At 36.6% G+C, this 23,529-nt stretch overlaps 1 protein-coding gene across 2 annotated transcripts in view; it reads left to right on the top strand.

Moving 5' to 3' along the window:
* The window catches only part of LOC139137028 (zinc finger protein 11-like), a 37,091-nt gene extending 19,479 nt beyond the window's left edge, over positions 1 to 17,612 (top strand). The window contains exons 1-3 of one of the 2 annotated variants that reach the window (XM_070704950.1): positions 1,868 to 2,129; positions 12,607 to 12,729; positions 13,775 to 16,915. In XM_070704950.1, coding sequence (XP_070561051.1) covers positions 2,009 to 2,129; positions 12,607 to 12,729; positions 13,775 to 16,857 — 3,327 coding nt within the window. In that variant the 5' untranslated portion in view covers positions 1,868 to 2,008 and the 3' untranslated portion in view covers positions 16,858 to 16,915. Of the gene's footprint in view, positions 1 to 1,867; positions 2,130 to 12,606; positions 12,730 to 13,774 lie in introns of those variants that run through there. The other variant, XM_070704949.1, reaches the window with a different exon arrangement.
* Positions 17,613 to 23,529: the final 5,917 nt, after the last annotated feature.

Raw genomic sequence — 23,529 nt, 5'->3', positions numbered from 1 at the left:
GTACCAAATTAAGCCTACACAGTTGGTGACGTCACAGAGTACATTGCCTTCGCCACGATCGCCAGAGTGGTCACACAAGGATGGCGACCAGTGCGGCCTCTCCATTCGTAGGAAAATCGGATCGTTAATTTTGACACCCACCTTAACGCCAGCATTTAAAAATTTAAAAAATACATATTTCGATAGAGCATATGGAATACCCCTCTGCTAATTCTGAGTTCTGCTATCTTTCTGGTTTTGCAGTAAATTGCTCAGAACCGGGTCGGTGGTTTTTATTTTACAGCGGGGCAATCTGATTAAAATCAGATGTAGAGTACGGATGTAGAATACCGCGTACGCGTAAGTAGACGTCGCCGTACACTACATCTGATTTTAATCAGATTGCACAGACAGGGTTCGGTTAGCTGTTAGGCTGAGTCGCAGCGTTGCTGTGGCCGATCGATTGCGTGTAAAACATGATGTCGTGTTTGTGTAGTCTATATTCTGTACATATATTGTTCAGATCTTTGCTTGTGTAATGAGTTTTGAATCTCTCCATTGTAGAAATCTTGTAGAAATTTGAATCGCAGTTCCATCGTTAGTTTTATGTCTTGTCCCCATTTATTGATTTTTCACGCCATATTTTATCAATATTCTCAATGCGCTATTTAAACATACCGACTAAATCGATTCTGAAAGTAAGCTTACGGGCTGACTTACCTTTCTGTAACTTCAAAATCATGCGCCTTACTCTCTACGGATCATGTAATGGCGTAGTTCGAATAGCAAATACAGTAACTACATTAAAACACTCAGTGGTAGGGCTACATCACGATTATACATACAGGGTATTTGTTTCATTCACCTTTTTTTCTATAATTGAACATAAGATGAGAAATGAAGGGAAAAGCAAGCTGAGATAAGGCACATCGACATCATATTGAGGCAAAGTCTCGCATTTTGCAAGGAAACTTTGGTATATGCGTCGATGTCACCACACGCCGTGATCGTTTCTGTCCAAGGATCTTACATGCAGAGCTAGGACTTGTCCCATGCAATTGCTGCATGTTCTGGTCAGCTAATTTATGGTTTGTATATCTAATAAGCTTTCACAGTTTGGCATATATACCTTGAAAGACTTAACCACGGGCAATTACACTTGCTACATAAAGTCGTGATACAATGACAGCAGTCACAAAAATGTAGTATTTATATTTTAGCTTATTACATATTTATATACATAATGGCTTTTGGAATTTATATGGTGGATATTGTTCATGATCTTGTAAAAGTGTACTTGTACATAAGTGCAATGCCCACGAACTGAAAGCAGACAACATAATTTTGACGATAATAATCAATGTGGTTTCTGAGTGGCATAAGATAAGTCCTTTTGTGTATATGAATATACAAGTGAAGGTCACGCGGACGCCTATAGCTGTGAGTAGTTCAGTTTACAGTGAAAATGTTATTCGTATCAACATATTTAAATACGCGTTCATATCGGTGCCCTTTAAATAATAGAAGAATGGCAATACAGGCATAGCACGTATGATAATAAAATGTATTTAACAGCAACGAACAGTAAATACGGTATGTAAAAATAATTGACGGGTATATAGGCCTACATATTATCAGTAACACTAACAGTAATAAAAAGCAAGGAACGATTGGTACGGTATGTACCAGTTATGTCAGGTAAATACATATTATCAACAAATATAACAGTAATAAACAGTTATTAAACAATCATGAGCTGTAGATTCAATATGTAGCAGAAATAAAGGTTTAATATCATCACTATTTAGGCATAACATTAATATTTATCATATGTTAATTTTATGAATGTTTATCGACGGTCAACGACTGCGAGGTTGACTTGGAGCATATCCAGAAATTGCAGTAGACTACGTAGTCCTTGACATTTTATGGTCTCCATAAAATAGCAGCGGGACTTTCGGTACACATCTGTCACCCAGTTGAATCCCTTTGAAGCATTTCTTCAGCAGAAATTGAGTCAGCCAAAGTGATGGACAGGAACAGCACTATGTCGGATGAGGAGATTCAGAATGCAGCCGGTGAGAGCAATCATCTTTGCCCTGGTAGTGCTGGTATTTATCGTGCTGGCGGCGGTCTGTTCAATTCTCAAGGTATGAGCGGTGATATCAAAGACCTATTTACAATATGATGTATGCCAAATCATATTTGTGCAGTACGAATAGAGCCCGCACACAGTTTAACAGGAAACAGAAACACGTAGGAAATAGGCACACTTTTTTCTGTGGCCGACTTTTCTCTGCGGCAGATATTATTTTTGACGCTGAGTCTGTTGACACCATTTGTAATATACGTTAGCTATAATTTTCAGTTTATATCATTTTCAGTATATATGTATATATAAATACCCTGCAACTCAGCAATGAACAGCAAGTAAATACAGTATGTAAGCTTAACAATAATTGACGAGAATTCGCACAACTAAGGACTTTAGAAAAACGGATGTACACTGACAACGACTGCACAAGTTGATTAGATTTGCTAAATGTTGATCACACCAGGATATCAGCCGCGAAAGGTATAAAAGGGTGACATGAAAGATAATTGTTAATTTGCATATTTAATGAGCTTTCTTAATTAGGGATATATATCTAAATTGACTCGACCACAGTTGACGAAGCTTGGTATGTATATTGAAGATACCATTCCTTAACATTATTGAAAGTTATTAAGCATTTTAAAATCGGCCATTTCCTAATTTACATATTTAATTAAATTTCCTAATTAGGGATATGTAACTGAATTGTCTTGACCAAAGTTGACGAAACTTGACATTTACATTGAAGATACTATGATATGACATCATTGAAAACTATTAAGCATTTTTACTTCAGGCATTTCATAATTTGCGTATTTAATTAACTTCACTATATAAGGATAAATATCTTGATTGACTTGACAAAAGTTGAAAAAACTTGTTATGTACATTTGTGATACTAGGTTAAAACAATATTGAAAGTCGTTTCGCATTTTCATGTCAGGTAATTTATAATTTGTGTATCTAATCAGCTTTCACAGTTCGGCATACAGAGGTTAAAGGACTTCACCGAAGGCAATTACACTTGCTATATAACGTGGTGATACAATGACAGCAGTCAAAGAAAGTATTTTTTATTTCAGCTCATTACATATTTGTATACTTAGTGACGTGTACAATTAATCTGTGGTGAATATTGTTCATGTTGATCATGAACGCTTTCAATGAAGTTGCGATAGAGTGCGTTACAAAAAGTTTACTAAGTTAAAGGGCAAGAGACTGGTAGCCGCCGGCCGGGCAAGCTCTTTACGCAGAAGGAACGACGCTACCAGCTGTAATAATTGTAGCCCATTGGCCGTGCGCCGGCTTTTTCTGCCCTGTTGGCTGTTTAGTGCAGGCCCGTATACTCATCCAATAGAAAACGCCGAAATTTTGCACAGCAGGTCTACTGTGCACAGAAACGGGTGGCGAATTTTCGCTTATCCAATGAAAACTTCGCCAGATTTGCTTTCTGACCATAAGCGATGCCATCTACGCGAAGGAATGGTCAACAGTGTATATTTTCGACAGGAAAACGACGGTTTATTAACCATACACAGTAGTGTCGCTTCTGAGAAAATTAATGCACCTGTTTGTGGCGCGCGGGGGGGGGGGGGTTGGCTTCGTCTATACAGGTCATCAAAGGTAAACCCCGCCACGCGGTTGAACTTCTGATGACCTGCATAGAGTCGGCTGAAACTCCGCCACGCGGTTGGACTTCTGATGACCTGCATAGAGTCAGCTGCGTCTATGCGGGTCATCAAAGGTTAACCCCGCCACGCGGTTGAACTTATGATACCCGCATAGAGTCGGCTAGATGTCTGCGGGTCATTAAAGGTGAACCCCGCCACGCGGTTGAAATTATGGTGACCCGCATAGACGTAGCCGACCCCCGACACAGATAGGAATCGGTTAGCTGTGGGTCCATAGCTGTGGTGTTTTCAGACGGGATTCCTGCCTTTTACGGGCTGGTTTTGACTTTTACGATTTTAACGCCGCGGCGACAAAATCGTAAAATCGCCGTGGCGGCGGTAAAATCGTAAAAGTCAAAACCAGCCCGTAAAAGGCAGGAATCCCGTCTGAAAAAACCACAGCTATGGACCCACAGCTAGGAATCAGTCAAACAGGCAGAACCATATGCAGATCATCTTTTATTCGATTTGTAACAACAATACAATGACTAGTAACGTTATACAAGGTCGACCGAAAGTCGTCGACAGCACCTTTACAAAATGACTGCAGTAAGGGACGGACCATTAGATCTTGGGAAGGGGGTGGTCAAAAACAGAAAAAAAAATTTTCAGAGCAGAAAGTTAGGAAAAAAAAATCTTCAAACTAGTTTGCAAAATAAAATAAAAATAAATAAGAATACAAATGCGTAAAAAAAATCTGCAAAAGTCTTTAAAATCTTGAATTTTTTTTAGATTTTACCGACAGGAAGCAACTTTCTGTATTTTTTTTAGTACATCCTACAGGCTGCGTACAAACCAAGCAGGTACACTAGGTAAAACATTGAAACTATGGTATGGTTGTCAAGACAGAAAGTTGTATTTGCCTTTTAAGATCAAGGTAAACAGATGCAGGTCACATCAGGTTCATTTTTTCCCAGCATTTTATTGCAATGATGAATGCAAGAATGGGTGAACAAATAGAAACACGTCAATATTGATAAAACAACATATCAAGTCGTGTATTATTTTGCTTTTAAAAAGGCATTTTCAATTCTTTTTTCTCAAAAAACAGCCTCAAAAAACAACAGCAACACATGTTTTAACATTCAACAATACTCTACGTAGAATGCCATCTATCCAACAAATCCCAACACAAAAACACACAAAAGGGTTGAACTTTGAAAGTTTCTCAATAGCAAATACTAAATAAATCTGCATGAATAATCGTTTGCATGTAGCAAATGCTGAATGACAATTATCTGAAAAATTTTTCCACCACAAAAAAAGAGCATGATTTAAACAAATCTTAAGGGACTTATGTAGCAAATTTCAAAGAAATTGGACAAGCCCTTTCAGAGAATACAGATTTTTTGACCATGAATGGCATAAATTGCCCTAAAAAGACAAGTATTGAAATTTCACCACATCTATACACATCCAATCAATTTGGACATGCTGCTACAGAGAAATAGATGTTTTGATCAAAAAAGGGCAACAATTGCTCTAAAAACACAAATATGCAAATTTCACTATATTTGCAAAACAGCTTCTCAGCTTGTCAAAATCAATTGTAAATCATAAGATATGCATGATGTTTGGTGGGGTGAATGAAGGCATTTCACCATGCAGTAGAAAGGGAAGCCAGGAAACCCAAATAGTCAATTTTCAAAACTATGGGAAGCTACTGAGGAGCAAGAAGACCATGTTTCAGAGGAAGAAGTGTAATCTGAAAAAATGCTCCCCAAATGCCACCAAATAACACCATTTTAATCTCTACCTTTCCCAACGGCAGAAGGGGGACACCGCCTCCTGACCTCCCCCCCCCCCCGCAAAGATACTCCCTAAGTGCCACCAAATAACACCATTTTAATCTGTTTTTCAAAAGCTCCAACGGCAGGAGGGGAGACCCCCCTCCTGACCTCCCCCCGCAAAAATACTCCCCAAGTGCCACCAAATAACACCAGTTTAATCTCTATTTTTCAAGAGCTCCACAGCAGGAGGGGGACAACCCCCCCCTCCTGACCTCGCCCCGCAAAAATACTCCTCAAGTGCCACCAAATAACACCATTTTAATCTCTGTTTTCCAAAAGCTCCAACAGCTTGCGCGGCCGCTTGTGGTGCTTCGCACCACATCTTTGCCCTCTTTATCTTCAGACAGCGACGAACTAAAAAAAAATTATAAATCTGAAAATTTGCTCTGAAAAAAAAATTTGCATAGCTAATTTCAATTGGAAAAAAAAAAATTAGAAATTTATAATAGTAAAAAAAAAATTTTCACAATTTCATTGTGACCACCCCCCTCCCAAGGTCTAATGGTCCATCCCTAACTAATCGCGGCATGAGCCTGAACTATACACGGTCAGAGACCCAAGCCCTCATTTGCATGTGATTGAACATAATTTTCATTTGAATTTCGTCACCGTTGTCCGGGAGTAATCATATTGAAAAAGCGATTGGACTACTTGATTCAATCAAGCCACATGATCTTTGCTACACAATAGTTTAGTCATCTATCCTTGCCTGTAAATTATTTTTCAGGCAATTTTAAATTGAAATTAGTGACATTTTTGAGCGAAAGATACAATGTGTTTTCAGTGCTCTGCAATTTGACCGAAACTTTATTTTTAACACCTACCGTAACGCAAGATTTATAATGTTTACAATTTAGATGGATATATGCATGGGGTTATAAACAATAAATCTGCTAAGTTTGAAGATTGTTAACTGACTCCGGAATAATTGGCGATTTCTTAAAAATTTTCGAGCTCGGCGTACAAAATTCAGTGTACACAGTTGGTGACGTCACGTTTGACATTATAATAACAATGGACAGAGTTCATTGCCCTCCTGCCACGGTCGCTAGTCTGGTCACACCAGGATGACGACCAGCGCGGCCTGTCATTTCGTAGGCAAATCGGATCGTTAATTTTATCAACTATCTTAGAGCAAGCATTCAAAATTTAAGAAGTACCCATTTCGATAGAGCTGATATTGAACTACCTCTCTGCTAATTCCTGTAATTCTGAATTCTCCTATCTTTCTAGTTTTGCAGTAAATTGCTCAGAACCGGACCGGTGCGGTGGTTTGTGTCACAGCGGCGCTGTGGGCCTATCGATAGGGTGGCCAACATGGGCACGCAGTCCATGTAGCCGACAGTGAGATGCAAATGATATGCGGTTAAGGTCTCCTCAACTAACTTTCAGCTGGTTTTTCACTTTCTACTATTTTTATAGTATTTCATACAAAGGCACATACTTATTCTCCCTGCAACTTAAAACTGATAGTGATTTTGTAGCTCATTCTTGACTATTTTTCATAGTTTTTGGTAGACGGTAACATACACTTCGTGTTCGTGTCGGCTACATGGACGATCTGCCAAAACATGGCGTGTTTCTGTATTATCTATATTCTCTACATTCTTTGTTCAGATCCTTGCTTATGTAATGAGTATACGGTCTTCGGTCTTCAATCTTCCGTCTTCGTTCTGTATACCACCAGCTGGGACGCTGAGGGTGGGTTTACGAAGCTGAATGAAAACTGGAGAATAAGGGGACTTCCCCTTTTCTAGCTGTTGTTTGAATATAATCACGCATAGTAGTTTTATTTAGTAGTAGTAGTAGTAGTAGTAGTAGTTTTATTTAAGCTTCTTATAGTGACTTATGGCATCACTAATAAAAAGTAAACTGATTTAAGAGTCATACATTAGTGTGAGGGGTCATCCAGCCCAACGGGCTTAGGACTACAAGTCACTATGGAACAAATATAGAGGGTCTTAGGAAGCATAGCTAAGACTGGGTCCAATTTAGGTATTGAGCCAGCAGGTATTTGAACAACGGTACCTTGTTGACGTACATCATTGTTTATCTCAAAAACTATAATTAATGTGCATACTTGACTAATCAGGCTGAAATATGATTTGCCCTAACGAAAATAGCGTCGGTGTACGTCTTGGTCATTTACACGTGTCACACATCTCGGCGATGTGTCTGATGGGCGGAACATAGCCGCAATTGCTAAAAGAGTTATTGCTTTGCGTCTAAGATCACTCACACTTAACCTGTTCACCCCTATTTCCCTGTCTAGAGGTCCAACTTTACCATGGAAAACAATGCAGTTGGTTCAAACCATGATGGTGAGAGGGTTAATCTTTGTTTACCGGAGCAGATTGAAAGTGTCGAGAGAAAGCCTCAATAGGCATGAGTGATGATTTTTTCCCTTGGCATTGTCAATGTGTTTTGACTATGGCAATAACAAGTTTTGCAATAAACGAATCATTGCTCAAATTAGGCATGCCAAAAGCTTCGTACATGTTTGACAGTGCCGCCCTTACGATGCATAATTTTGACTGCGGCCTGCCAGTATCTTGACAAATGTCAACAAGAAACTCGGATGTACTGCTGAATCGGTTGCTGGAAATGTGACACCTACCCCTGTACAAAAGTCAAATGTATTTGAATTGTATTGTAGTCATTTAGGCTGCATTCACAAACATCTCTGGAGGGGGAGGGAGATTTCGGGGGGGGGACTTCAAAAAATTACATGTAGGTGGGACTGAAAAAAATAACATTGCAAAGGGGGACTGGCAAATTCATTAAATATTAAAGTTTTTATTTTCATTCAAGACACCCGAAATGATTTAGAAACGATGTAAACTTCACAGAAAATCATTTTACGATTATTTGGTCCTAGTTATGGCCGGCCCAATCAACATCACACGCTATACAAAATTCGACAAACTTAGTGAACGTTATTAAAAATTACGTTGTGTACCACGATTAGAAAATAAAGTCAACAAAAGGGAAAACACTTTTTTGCGATGATGACTGATAATCTTTTTCATTATCTATGTCACTTTGCAATAATTTCTGTTGTGCATTGAGCATAACCCAAGCGTGATTATGGAATGCACCAAGTAACTGCAAATGACTGTTAATAATGGGACGGTTATGGAACCTTTTTATTTTGAATTAAGGCTTCTCACCATTGTCATCGGCCCAGTCATAAAATCGCCTGACGTCTTGCATTTTTATGACGTTGAGCACACTGGTCGTCTTCAGTTGTTACGCAGTCCACATAAAGGCATTTGTGACTTCTGTAAAAATAAACGGAAATCAGTCAAGTGATGCTTGATTATAGATTATGATGTATATTGTAGCTGTGGACGCATACTGATTATAAGGGCGTTCTCTGATCTGTTTGCATATATCTTCTTAGACCTGTTTCAAATTCACACTTTCAGCAACAACCGAAAGCATGAACGAACAAAGATTTCGGTACCACACTTACATATCTCCTAGAAAGACTACGTCATTCTGCTCCGCATTTTTTCAAGCTTTAAAAGAGTGAACATTGACTGCAATGAATCGATGACATGTTTATTCCATTATTTGTTTTACAACAAGAGACACGACTTTCGGATACAGAAACAAAGATCGACCGTACAAACTTGAGTAAGAGGAAGTTCAATTTCATCGGGTATCGGTTAAGTTATCGGCCACATTTTTAAAGCATCGTCAAAAACCATAGGATATATCGGGCCCAATACGCTAAATATCCTCTTGGGAGAACGCTGAGTAAGAAGACAATTAAGTTACCTGCAAAAATAAATTCGGGAAATAAAACCACTAATCTCTCCATTGTAGAAATCTTGTAGAAATTTCTATCACATTTCCATCGCTTGTTTAATGTCCTGTCCCCATTTATCGATTTTACGTGCCGTATTTTTATCAATATTCTCAATGCGTTATTTTAACATACCGCCTAAATCGATTGCAAAGTACGAACTGACTTCCTTTCTCTAACTTCAGTATCATCTGCCTTTCCCTCTACGGATCATGCAAGGGCATAGTTCGAATAGTAAGTACGGTTGCGTGTATGTGGGTTATCAAAGGTCAATCCCGCCACGCGGTTGAACTTATGATGACCGGCATAGACGCAGCCGACCACACCACAGGTAGGAATCAGTCAAACAGGCAGAGCCATATGCAAATCATCTTTTCGTCGATCTGCCAACCCGAATCAATAACAACAATACAATCACTAGTAACGCTATACAAGGTCGACTGAAAGTGGTCGACTGTACCTATACAAAATAACTACAATAACTGATCGCGGCATGGGCCTAAACAATACAGTCAGACAGCCAAGCCCTCATTTTTGTAGACTTTGTCAAAGTTAATCCAGTGATAATCTGGTTACAGTGGCCCGGTCATAAAATCGCTTGACGCCTGGCATTTTTATGACGTTGAGCACACTAGTCGTCTCCAGTTGTTACGCAGTCCACATAAAGGCATTTGTGACTTCTGTAAAAATAAACGGAAATCAGTCAAGTGATGCTTGATTATAGATTATGATGTATATTGTAGCTGTGGACGCATACTGATTATAAGGGCGTTCTCTGATCTGTTTGCATATATCTTCTTAGACCTGTTTCAAATTCACACTTTCAGCAACAACCGAAAGCATGAACGAACAAAGATTTCGGTACCACACTTACATATCTCCAAGAAAGACTACGTCATTCTGCTCCGCATTTTTCAAGCTTTAAAAGAGTGAACATTGACTGCAATGAATCAAAGATATGTTTATTCCATTATTTGTTTTACAACAAGAGACACGACTTTCGGATACAGGAATAAGATTGACCGTACAAACTTGAGTAAGAGGAAGTTCAATTTCATCGGGTGTCGGTAAGGTTATCGGCCAGATTTATAAGGCATCGCAAAAGCCATAGGATATATCCGGCCCAATACGTTAAAAACCCTCTGGGGAGAACGCTGAGTAAAAAGATAAATGAATTACCTACAAAACTAAATTCGGGAAATAAAACTACTAATATCTCCATTGTAGAAATCTTGTAGTAATTTCAATCACATTTCCATCGCTTGTTTAATGTCTTGTTCCTATTTATCGATTTTACTTGCCATATTTTATCAATATTCTCAATGCGTTATTTAACATAGCGCCTAAAATCGATTATAAAAGTACGAACTGACTTACCTTTCTGTAACTTCAAAATCACGTGCCTATTCTCTACGGATCATGAGGGCGTAGTACGAATAGTACGTACAGTAAGTACATTGAAACACTCAGTCTTAGGCCTATATCATGATCATATATACAGCGTATTTGTTTTATTGACCTTTATTTTCCATAATTTAAAGTAAGATGAGAAATGAAGGGAAAAGAAAGCTGAAATAAGGCATATAGACATCATATTGAGGCAAAGTCTCGCATTTTATAAGGAAAATTTGGTATATGCGTCATGTCACGACACGCCGTGATAGTTTCTGTCCAAGGATCTTAGAGCTGGAACGCGTCCAACTTACTTCATGTTCTCGTCAGCGACTTTATAATTTGTGTATCTAATAAGCTTTCACAGTTTTGCATATATACATTGAAGGGCTTGACCACGGGGAATTACACTTGCTACATAAAGTCGTGATACAATGACAGCAGTCACAGAAATGTAGTATTTTTATTTCAGCTTATTATATATTTATACACATAATGACTTTTTGAATTAATGTGGTGGATACTGTTCATGATGTTGATCACAACACTTTCAATGAAGTTGCAAACATGTGGAAAAAGTTTAAATTCACAGACAACTGCAATATATACAGAAACACGTGAGCATTTTCAGTTCATATTTGGTTTTTGTCGTGTTTGTCTGTGAAGCGCCACCGCTACCTATAGTACTAGTATACCTTGCAAACATGACAAAAAACCAAAGCAAAGTATGTGGGCTGTATTTATCGCAGCTTCATTGGAACGGCCACAAGTATAGATCAGAGAGCCACCATTTTACACGGATGTAGAAAATTTTGGTTTAATACAGGTGGCAAAAATAAAAGTATATATGCGGTTTTAATTTCTTTAATTTAATTTTTTAAGCTTACGGGCTGACTTACCTTTCTGTTACTTCAAAATCATGCGCCCTACTCTCTACGGATCATGTAATGGCGTAGTTCTAATAGCAAATACAGTATTACATTAAAACACTCAGTGGTAGGGCTACATCACGATGATGTATTTGTTTCATTTACCTTTTTTCTATAATTGAACATAAGATGAGAAACGAAGGGAAAAGAAAGCTGAAATAAGGCACATTGACATCATATTGAGGCAAAATCTCGCATTTTATAAGGAAAGTTAGGTACATGCGTCGATGTCACGACACGCCGTGGTCGTTTCTGTCCAAGGATCTTAGAGCTAGAACGTGTCCAACTTACTGCATGTTCTAGTCAGCTAATATATAATTTGTGTATCTAATAAGCTTTCACAGTTTTGCATATATACCTTGAAGGGCTTGACCACGGGGAATTACACTTGCTACATAAAGTCGTGATACAATGACAGCAGTCACAGAAATGTAGTATTTTTATTTCAGCTTATTACATATTTATACACATAATGACTTTTTGAATTAATGTGGTGGATACTGTTCATGATGTTGATCACAACACTTTCAATGAAGTTGCAAACATGTGGAAAAAGTTTAAATTCACAGACAACTGCAATATATACAGAAACACGTGAGCATTTTCAGTTCATATTTGGTTTTTGTCGTGTTTGTCTGTGAAGCGCCACCGCTACCTATAGTACTAGTATACCTTGCAAACATGACAAAAAACCAAAGCAAAGTATGTGGGCTGTATTTGTCGCAGCTTCATTGGAACGGCCACAAGTATAGATCAGAGAGCCACCATTTTACTCGGATGTAGAAAATTTTGGTTTAATACAGGTGGCAAAAATAAAAGTATATATGCGGTTTTAATTTCTTTAATTTAATGTTTTATTCTTCTGTTTTTTGCAGTTTTACAGTACGACAGACTCTTTAATGATTGCAAGGTTTTGAAATATTTTATTAATATATTTCAGAATGTTCAGCGATTTGTGAAGCTGCAAGAGATTTTGACCAGCTACATCAGCTAGTGGGATGTTTTGAAATGCTTTCAAAAACATTGTGTCAACAATATCACGACAATGTATTACCAATGAAAAGTAAGTATGGGGTAGTAATGAACACAGCTTTTAGTCAAGTCATGAGTAGAAATGTAGCCCTCCTTATTAACTGAACAAATGATATCGATCAGATCTCAAAACAGCACAGCAACGTTTTGGCAGCCATTGTATATATTTGTACAATGTGAACTGTGCAGAACCGTGAAGGTTTTGTTCACACACACACACACATACACACACGCGCGCGCGCATACACAGACAGACGCAGTTCCTTAAATCAAAGAAAACAAAATTATGTCATTTATATGGTTGGTATTTACCATTATAATTTGATTCAAGGTGGTGTCGAAATACAAATAATAAAGTGATGTGAAAAGAATCAGTCTAACTACAACCTTTAAAGTTACGAGTTGAGTTTTGGAACACGGCCGGACCCAGACGTATAGAGTAAAAAAAAGAGGCGGTTCAAGCGGTAAATTTTATTCAATTATACCAACGTTTCGGCGACACAAGTAACTCTAACAAAAGCAAGCGATGTAATCTTTGTATATCTGAAAAGCTACATATTATCAATGCTGAAAAATCTACGCTGTTAAACAAATGCTCTGAGTTGGTTTCAAAATGTCGCCACCAAAACAAATATTATTTATCAAATTTTAACATTACCTACAAATAGAATGGTACGTCTCGATCATACATATGAGTGTTGAGCCAAGATTTCTTTCACTACTTCTATCTGAAGATTGCAGGATGATATGCATGAAACTTAAGTAACAATTTTTTCTACTTGAAAAGTAATTTGTGTTATTATAATCTACAATGCTCTGCTTTCCACATCGAGCACTGTAATTTTCCGACGGCGACATCTGTATAATATATATATGTATAATATATATATATATATATATATATATATATATATATATATATATATATATATATATATATTATATATATATATATATATATATATATATATGCATCTTGAATTTATAGTTTACGTTGTCTTTCCATAATCGTTTCATGACGCCATATCACTTCTTTACTCCTACGGACTGTTGTTTATATTTCACTCTACTTACAGGTACCTCAATAATCATACAAAGTCTTGTCCAACAAGGTTTAATCACACTGGAGTTCAGTGGGTCGAGTGAAAACAATCCTGAAGAAGACATAAATCAACAAACTGAGCTTGATCATATGGAGAGCCAATCAGCAGCACGCAGAGCATTCTTCAGCTCAGCGGAGTGCTTTCAAACGGGAGAGAGTGATATAGTGGTACACAATGTGAAAGGAGGCAAGGACAGTAGTCGCTGGAGGTGTGAAAGTCACGACTTGAAGTTATATGACAGCGAACTAAGTCCATTAAAAGATAGCCTATCACAGACAGAACAGTGTCATCTCTGTTCAGTGTGTGGTGCTACTTTTAAGTTGCCAAGTGAACTAAATGACCATATTTTGATCCACACAGATGTACAAAGCAAACAACATGAAAACCAAGAGAGTCACAAGACACGTGTTGGAACTCACTCAGGTTTACAACAAGATGAATTGGAAGGGTGTGGTAGAATTTTCTCAGTGAAAAAAACCTTGATGGACTACATGCTGACAAACGCAACTATCAGACCACATCAGTGTGAAAAATGTGGTAAATCATTTAACAAAAGCAGCCCTTTAACAACACACATGCTAACACACTCAAATAGCAAACTCTATCAATGCAAAGAGTGCAGTCGAGCACTCACAAAAAGTCGTACTTATAACAGACATTTGGGCATGCACACAAATGTAAAAGAAAGTGACTGCAAAGAAAATAGCAAAACATTTCACGAGAGGCAAAAACAAAATATTGATAGCCATAAATGCAAAGAGTGTGGAAGAATATTCAAACGCTCACACTGTCTGAAGAGACATATGTTAACCCACACAAATATCAGGCCATATGAGTGTAAAGAGTGTGGTAGAACATTCAGTCACAAAAGCAGTTTGAAATCACATATGTTGACCCACACAGACATCAGACCACATGAGTGCAAAGAGTGTGGAAAAACATTCAAACAGTCCTACTACCTGAACAGACATATGTTGACCCACGCAAATATCAGACCTTTTGAGTGTAAAGAGTGTGGTAAAACATTCAGACTGATTCGCTATCAAAGGGAACATATGTTGACCCACACAAACATCAGGCCTTATGAGTGTAAAGAGTGTGGTAGAACATTTAGTCAGAAAAGCAACCTGAAGTCACATATATTGACCCACACAAATATCAGACCTTATTGGTGCAAGGAGTGTGGAAAAACATTCAATCACCAAAGCAATCTGAAGTCACATATATTGACCCACACAAATTTTAGACCACATGAGTGTAAAAAATGTGGAAAAACGTTCATTCAGAAAAGCCATCTCAAGTCACATATGTTGACTCATACAAACAACAGACCATATAAGTGTAAGGAGTGTGGTAGAACATTCGTACTGAAATACAATCTGAAAGCGCATATGTTGACCCACACAAATATTAGACCACATAAGTGTATAAAGTGTGGTAGAGCATTCAACAGGAAAGGCCATCGGGATGCACATATTTTGACCCACACAAATATCAGACCACACGAGTGTAAAGAGTGTGGAAGAACATTCAATAAGAGAAGCAATCTGTACAGACATATTTTGGCCCACAAATATATCAGACCTTGTAAGAGTAAAGAGCTCGGTACAGCATTCAGACTGACAAGCTATCACTTGGCACATATGTTGAATTACATCAATATCAGAACAAATAAGTGTCAACAGTTTGGAGGAGCATTCAACAGGAAATGCCATCTGAAGGCAAATTTGACGTCGGACACAGACATCAGACCATATGAGTTTAAAGAGCATGGAAACACATTCAATCACCAAAGCAATCTGAAGTCTAATATCTTGACTCACACAAATATCAGACCACATGAGTGTAAAGAGTGTGGAAAAACGTTCATTGAAAGCAGCCATTTGACGTCACATATATTGACCCACGCAAACATCAGACCATATGAGTGTAAGGAGTGTGGTGGAGCATTCAACAGGAAAGGCCATCTGAATGAACATATGTTGACTCACACAAATATCAGACCACACGAGTGTAAGGAGTGTGGTGGAGCATTCAACAGGAAAGGCCATCTGAATGAACATATGTTGACTCACACAAATATAAGACCACACGAGTGTAAAGAGTGTGGAAGAACATTCAATAAGAGAAGCAATCTGTACAGACATATGTTGGCCCACAAATATATCAGACCTTATAAGAGTAAAGAGTGTGGTACTGCATTCAGACTGACAAGCTATCACAGGGAACATGTGTTGACCTACACCAATATCAGACCAAATAAGTATCAACAGTGTGGAGGAGCATTCAACAGGAAAGGCCATCTGAAGGCAAATTTGTTGTCGGACACAGACATCAGACCTTATGAGTTTAAAGAGCGTGGAAAAACATTCAATCACCAAAACAATCTGAATACACATATATTGACCCACACAAATGTCAGACCACATGAGTGTAAAGAGTGTGGAAAAACGTTCAATCAGAAAAGCCATCTGACGTCACATATGTTGACTCACACAAACATCAGGCCTTACGAGTGTAAAGAGTGTGGTAGGGCATTCAGTCAGAAAAGCAATCTGAAGTCACATACATCGACCCACACAAATATCAGACCTTATTGGTGTAAAGAGTGTGGAAAAACATTCAATCATCAAAGCAATCTGAAGTCACATATATTGACCCATACAAATTTTAGACCACATGAGTGTAAAGTATGTGGAAAAACGTTCATTCAGAAAAGCCATCTGAAGTCACATATGTTGACCCATGCAAACATCAGACCACATGAGTGTAAGGAGTGTGGTAGAACATTCGTAATGAAAAGCAATCTGAAAGCGCATATGATGACCCACACAAATATTAGACCACATAAGTGTATAAAGTGTGGTAGAGCATTCAACAGGAAAGGACATCTGGATGCACATATGTTGACTCACACAAATATCAGACCACACGAGTGTAAAGAGTGTGGAAGAACATTCAATAAGAGAAGCAATCTAAACAGACATTTGTTGGCCCACACAAAAAATCAAACCTTAGGGACTGGTCAGTTTTTTCGCCCTGGGGGGACTACTTGATTATTTTTTCTGATGTCAAAAAGTGACTGACCCCAACTACATATATATATATATATATATATATAATATATATATATATATATATATATATATATATATATATATAATTTTTGGGTATATTTTAAACATTCAGTCATTCTGTATTTTATTGAACTGATGCCATGTCAGTTGTAAGATAGCAAATTCAAAGTGTCAATATTTTGAATGAGCTGTGAATGTAATACACACTAATTATGCATAACCTGATGTCCAGAACCGTTGTACATAAATGTATGTCAATCATTAATATTAAAGAGAGAAAAGCAGTAAATCAAAAACTTTGTTGGGTGTTTAGACTTTCCAGCCATCCAATTTAATCTCCTTAGAACCCATAGTTATTTTATAGGTTGTAGCCAAATCTGAAATGCGCAGTGAGTGAGAGGACCATTTCTTTTAACATCGAAACCATGCAAGTAGAGATAATAATGACGAAAAACTGTCTTTTGTTAACTATTATTTTAGTTATGAAAAAAGCACCTTTTTACAGTAAACTTGTGGCACAAAGGAATGTAATTGCATGAAAAATATTTTGTCATTTTTCTCTTTCTAAAGTGTGTCACTGTATCAAATATATTGTCAAATATTAGTGCATGTTGCCTTCATATACTGAATTCTCACAGAGAAAAGAGAAAAGTATCATGATTTTCATATGAACTGCTGATTTCATAATGATTAGTCTCATTTTTCAAAATAAACTTTCAATTTACAAACGTCAAGATATCTCTGACATATATCTGATATATTAAAGTACCACGCCAAAAGTGAGTGGTGAAAATATTACAGTAAACATCCAGACATCTCTGATATATGTGTGATATATGGAAGTCATGCAGCCAAATGAAATGCTGAAAAATGCCTGATTATTGTAAAGTAACACTCCCGAAGGGCGGGCCAAAAATACGCAACTGAATGATGAAATTCGTGGCTGACACAGTGTGGTAGAGCATTCAAAAGGAAAGATCATCTGAAGTCACATATGTTGGCCCATACAAATATCAGACAACACGAGTGTAAAGAGTGTGGTAAAACATCCATTCAGAAAAGCAATCTGAAGAGACATATATTGACCTACACAAATATCAGACCCTATGAAAGTAAAAAAAGGGTGGAAAAAACATTCGAACCGAAAAACCATCTGAAGGAACATATTTTGACCCACACAAATTTCAGACCTTCTGAGTGTTCAAAGGAAAAATCAGCTAAATATATGGCAGTCTCTCTGCCAACGAGGACATCGGCCGTATCAGTGTACATCGTGTGGCAAAATGTGTAGAAATGTAGACAATCGAAAGACACATATGTTGATACACACAAACATCAGACAACATGAGTGTAAAGAGTGTTGTAGAACATAAAGACAGGCATAGTCTGAAAGCATATGTTGACCTGCTTAAGTAAAATGTTCGACCATTTGTGTTAAATGAGTATAATAGTAGCGCATTTATATGGCGTTACACTCTTTTATAAGGTAAGTGATACAACAAATCCCAACCTTCAATAAATTCATTAAACACTCTAGTAAAAAGAACTCTGATTTTGGGGTAATAAAATTACAGTCATTTATCCACTTGGATACATTTCTTGTATTACAACATTTTATCTCTTTACACACTATGTTCAGGAACTCTAAAACTGTCAATCATCTGCTTATCTACTTTCCGTTTCCAATTTTTTGGTATGGCATTAATAATTCCAAACCATCGCAGCACATATGAATTTGGAACTCCCATTTCTCTTACTTTTTCCCCTTGAAATAATTTTACCATTTTGATCAAATCATTGACCCAAATACACAATATTTGCTAGTACAAATTCTTTAAAAAACATGGATTTCCCCTGAAATATAATGGTTTGATTATTCAAAATTATTTGTTCAAGTATACTTTCTTCATAACATTATTGTATTATTTACTTCAGACCAAACCTGTAACATACATCTGAGAAAATTAGAAAAAATTATAGATAATTTCTTAACATTAAAATTACAATAAAACAACATTTTTATATCCCCAATGCTTTCCCATTCTTTCATAACAATTCTTTTCCAAGGATGTCTTATACCAGAATCACTGAATCTCCTAATCCAATTAATACGCTGAGCTTTATAAATTGTTCTTATATCTGGCATAGAGATTTCCCCTTGTTCTACAGTACCAATCATTGTTTGTCGAGAAATCTTATCAGGACCCTTCCAAAGAAACTTATAAATCAAAGAATTAACCGTTATTCAATATTGAATTTCAATCACACTCATTACATACTGAATTCTGGAAATGCCCATAATCCTAATTATTTAAATTTTTCCCAGAATAGTCAGGTCTCTAGTTTTCCAAAAATTTAAGCTACACCTGAGTTTTTCTAAAGGTTCTGCTAAATTCATTTCGAGAGCTCTTTCTCTATCATAGGAAATGTAAATTCCAATTACTTTAATTGGGTCATCTGTCCATTTTATCGCCAAAGGTTTATCTTTACAATTTTTTTGTTTTCCCCAAGGCATATAGCTTCAGTTCTATTTATATTTACTTTGAGACCTGAAACACTTGTAAATCTGTCCAACAGTTTAAACAGATTTCTTGCAGAATTTACATCTTGTACAAAACAAGTAAGATCATCTGCAAATGAAGCATTTTCAATTTCTTTCCAATGTACATCAATACTTTTATATTCTTCTCAGAACTGAGAGAAATAAAAAAACAAATCAAAAGCCGCAACAAATAACATTGGTGATATACAAAATCTCCTTGCCTGACTCCCCTGAATAGTTTAAAATAACCTGTACTTGTGCCCTTATTCATGACACAACTTTCACTATTTTTATAACATGTTTTAATCTAACTTATAAAACTCTGTCCAAAATTAAAGGTTTTAGAATTTTAAACAGGTATATGCTTTTTCTAAATCAAATGTTATCCAGATATCAGGAAGATTCATGTCGTCTGTATAATTCATCACCCCTTCAATAAGTCTGAGTACATCAACAATGTATGTTTCTTACAAAAGCAGATTGAGTTTCATGTATTAACACAGGAAGAATATTATCCAACTTTTTAGCCAAACGTCATGTTATAATAAATGTTTAATAAACTTACAGGTCTCCAGTTACGAATATACTTTCTATCTTTCCCCTTTTTCCCAAAAAGGGAGATAAAACATGATCTTTGAGATGGTGAAAATTCACCATGTTCAAAAGAAACAAAAAAGGAGCTCAACAAAATTGTAAATAAAAATTCACAAATTATACCATCATTTCAAGGAGTCTTATTTTTTCATGGACTTCAATGCTATTAGTGCTTCATCTTCAGTAATTGGACCATCACATGAATTTGACATTTCTTCATCTAATTTTGGAGTGTTAAAATTATTTAGGAAAACCTTCATTTTCTATGATATTACTTGTATTATGGTTAAGCTTAGATGAATACAAATTCTGATAAAAATTCTTAATGTCCTGATTTATTTTATCTTGTCCCCTTATTTCAATGCCATCCTCCCTTGTAAGTTTATTTATTTGGCTTCTATTATATTTTTCTAATTGGAGAAAATACTTGGTATATTTCCCCCGTTTCGGCAACTGATTAGGCAACATTAGGCAACTGATTAGGAGTGAACCAAGCTTGATAAGACAGTCCTCACTGGAACCAAATGTACTAGGAAGATCATTTATGAAAATATTAAACAATGTTGAACGTAAATTACACCCTTGCTTAATTTCTGACTTGGAGTCAAATTTTTCATTCAAGCAGTTGTTACTTTTCACACAATACTCAATGTTATCGTACATGGACTTGACTAAGCTTAACAAATTACCATTAAAGTCATATTTCAGTAATTTCCAAAGTAAACCTGTTACGCCAAACTCTGTCAAATGCTTTCTGAAAGTCTAAAAAACAAAAATAAAAATACTATTGATTGTCAAAATGAATATTCGTGGAGCTACCATTCAATATACTGCAAGGCTGAAAAGAACAAGAGATAAAAGGAAAGAGACACTTGAGAAAGAAATAGATTGTCTTGAACAGCAGGTAAATCTTCATTCAAATCAAGATACTGCCGATGAGCTAGAAAAGAAAAAGCTTGAATTAGAGTCAATACGCCAGTATTATATGAAAGGAGTGCTCCTCCGTTCTAGAGCGAGGTGGATCCAAAATGGTGAAAGAGCAACACGTTACTTCTGTAATTTGGAAAAACGTCGCTTCATTCATAGAACCATGGAAACGCTTACTTGTAATGATGGAACGATTTTGACAAGCCAGGAGGACATTTTAACTGAAGCTGCCTCGTTTTATAAAAAGTTGTTTTCCAGTCAGGGGGTTAAAGAATCAATTAACTCGTTTATGTCTGACTTTCGTCTCCACGATGTACCCAAATTGTCGGAGGAACAAAGTGAAAGTTTAGAGGGCTTATTGACGATGGAGGAGTGTAGTAATGCTCTTAAACATATGGATAAAGGGAAAAGTCCAGGTTGTGATGGTTTCCAGGCTGAGTTTTATAAATTTTTCTGGAAAGACATCAGTAAACTAATTGTAAGATGTTTAAATGAAGCGCTCGATACTGGGACACTTTCGATTTCCCAGCGTCGAGGTGTAATCACCTGTATCCCGAAACCAGGAAAAAACAGACAGTTTATTAAAAACTGGCGGCCAATTACTTTGTTAAACACTGATTATAAGATTGCTGCATCTGTTATCGCTACTCGTATTAAACGAGTTCTGAATATTATCATTAGTCCTGATCAAAAGGGTTTCATCAAAGGTCGCTATATTGGTGAAAATACACGTTTAATTTATGATATTTTACAGCAGACAAATGTTCAAAATGTCCCAGGATTGCTACTGTTAATAGATTTTGAAAAGGCCTTTGATTCTGTTGAATGGACATGTATAGATAATGCTTTAAATTTTTTTAATTTTGGTAACGGTATTAGAAATTGGATTTCGACTCTTTATAATGATACTAGCAGTTGTGTCCTGAACAATGGTTATTTCTCACCCTTCTTTAATCTAAGTAGAGGAGTAAGGCAAGGAGATCCCTTATCTCCTTACCTTTTTATTATTGTTGTTGAGCTAATGGCAATTGCTTTAAAAAATTCCCCTGATGTTCATGGTATTACTTTGTATAATGAACGATATCTTCTCGGGCAATATGCTGATGATACTTTCATGTTCTTAGATGGTACTGAAAATAGCCTTATTTCAGTTTTGAATATTCTTGATAAATTTTCTGATGTTTCTGGCCTTAGGATTAATGTCGAGAAAACAAAGGCGATTTGGATAGGTGCATCAAGACATAGTAAACGCATCCTTATTCCTTACAAAAAGTTAAAGTGGACGGACGAGCCCTTCACCGTCCTCGGTTGTACCTTTGATGTTGATTTAGAGATGTTATACGATCTGAACTATTCTCCAATCATTACCGAGATTGAAAATATTCTACAAAGTTGGTCTAAGCGTCCACTAACACTGATTGGTAAAATTACAGTTATCAAAACGTTAGCGATTCCAAAACTGACTCATTGCCTCTCAGTGTTCCCAAATTTACTTACTTCGCAGATCAAGAAGCTTGAGTCTTCTTTTTACAACTTCATTTGGAGTGGTGGAAAAGATAAAATAAATAGGAGCAGACTATGCTTAAATCTACTTGATGGTGGGCTAAATATGGTCCACCTGTTGACTTTTCAAAAATCTTTGAAGCACGCCTGGATACAGAGACTACTAAACCCTGAGAGCAAAAGTCAGTGGAAGAATCTGCTTTCCAGCCTTTTGAAATTAGACACCAGAGTCTTTCGTTATCTTGGGAAAAATCACATTAAGACTTTAATCAATTGTAAACTCAACAAGTATGTTTTTTGGAGTGAAATTTTCTATGACTGGTCGGAACTTTCTTATTCACCAAGCAATGTTAGTGATTATATACACCAAGTGTTATGGTTTAACCCGTCCATACGTGTTAACGATGACGTCATTTTCTATAAGTCATGGGCACAGCAAGGTGTTTACTTAATAAGAGATCTTGTGGACGAAAATAGAAATTTTCTATCTTTTACCAGTTTTTGCAGAAAATATGAACTTTCAACCGATTATGTAACTTTTTATGGTATTATTGATGCAATTCCCCCAGTTTGGAAGAAGGCAATTGTTTCAGGTTTTGAGCTGGATGACAATTTCAGTCGCAATCCTATTATAAACAAACAGATTTGTAAAACCGTGTATGCTAAATATCTTGAATTAGATGTAAAAGCCAAGATTAAACCACAGCCCTCTAAGGAGAAGTGGTGTACTATTTTCAATGTTTGTAAAGAGAACTTTTCGAAATATTATATTTTACCCAAAAAAGTGACAGATGATGTGGCTCTTCAAAGCCTTCAATTCAAAGTCCTTAATCGTATTATTGTAACAAACAGATTTCTTTTCCTGAGAAACCTTTCTGAACATGAGACTTGTACTTTTTGTAACCAAGAGACTGAAACCATTAGACATCTATTTTACGAATGTTCCCAAGTAAAACGAATTTGGAATTTTCTTTTCACAAGAAGTAATGTTAACTTTACAGAAAAGGAAGTAATTCTTGGGATCACAAATACAGAAACTTTGTTTCAGAGCTGGAATCTTATTTGTCTTTTAACAAAAAGATATA

The sequence above is a fragment of the Ptychodera flava genome, chromosome 7, assembly GCF_041260155.1.
Source record: "Ptychodera flava strain L36383 chromosome 7, AS_Pfla_20210202, whole genome shotgun sequence".
NCBI lineage: Eukaryota > Metazoa > Hemichordata > Enteropneusta > Ptychoderidae > Ptychodera > Ptychodera flava.
Note: the sequence above shows the minus strand (reverse complement) of the source record. Positions and strands in the feature narration are given on the sequence as shown.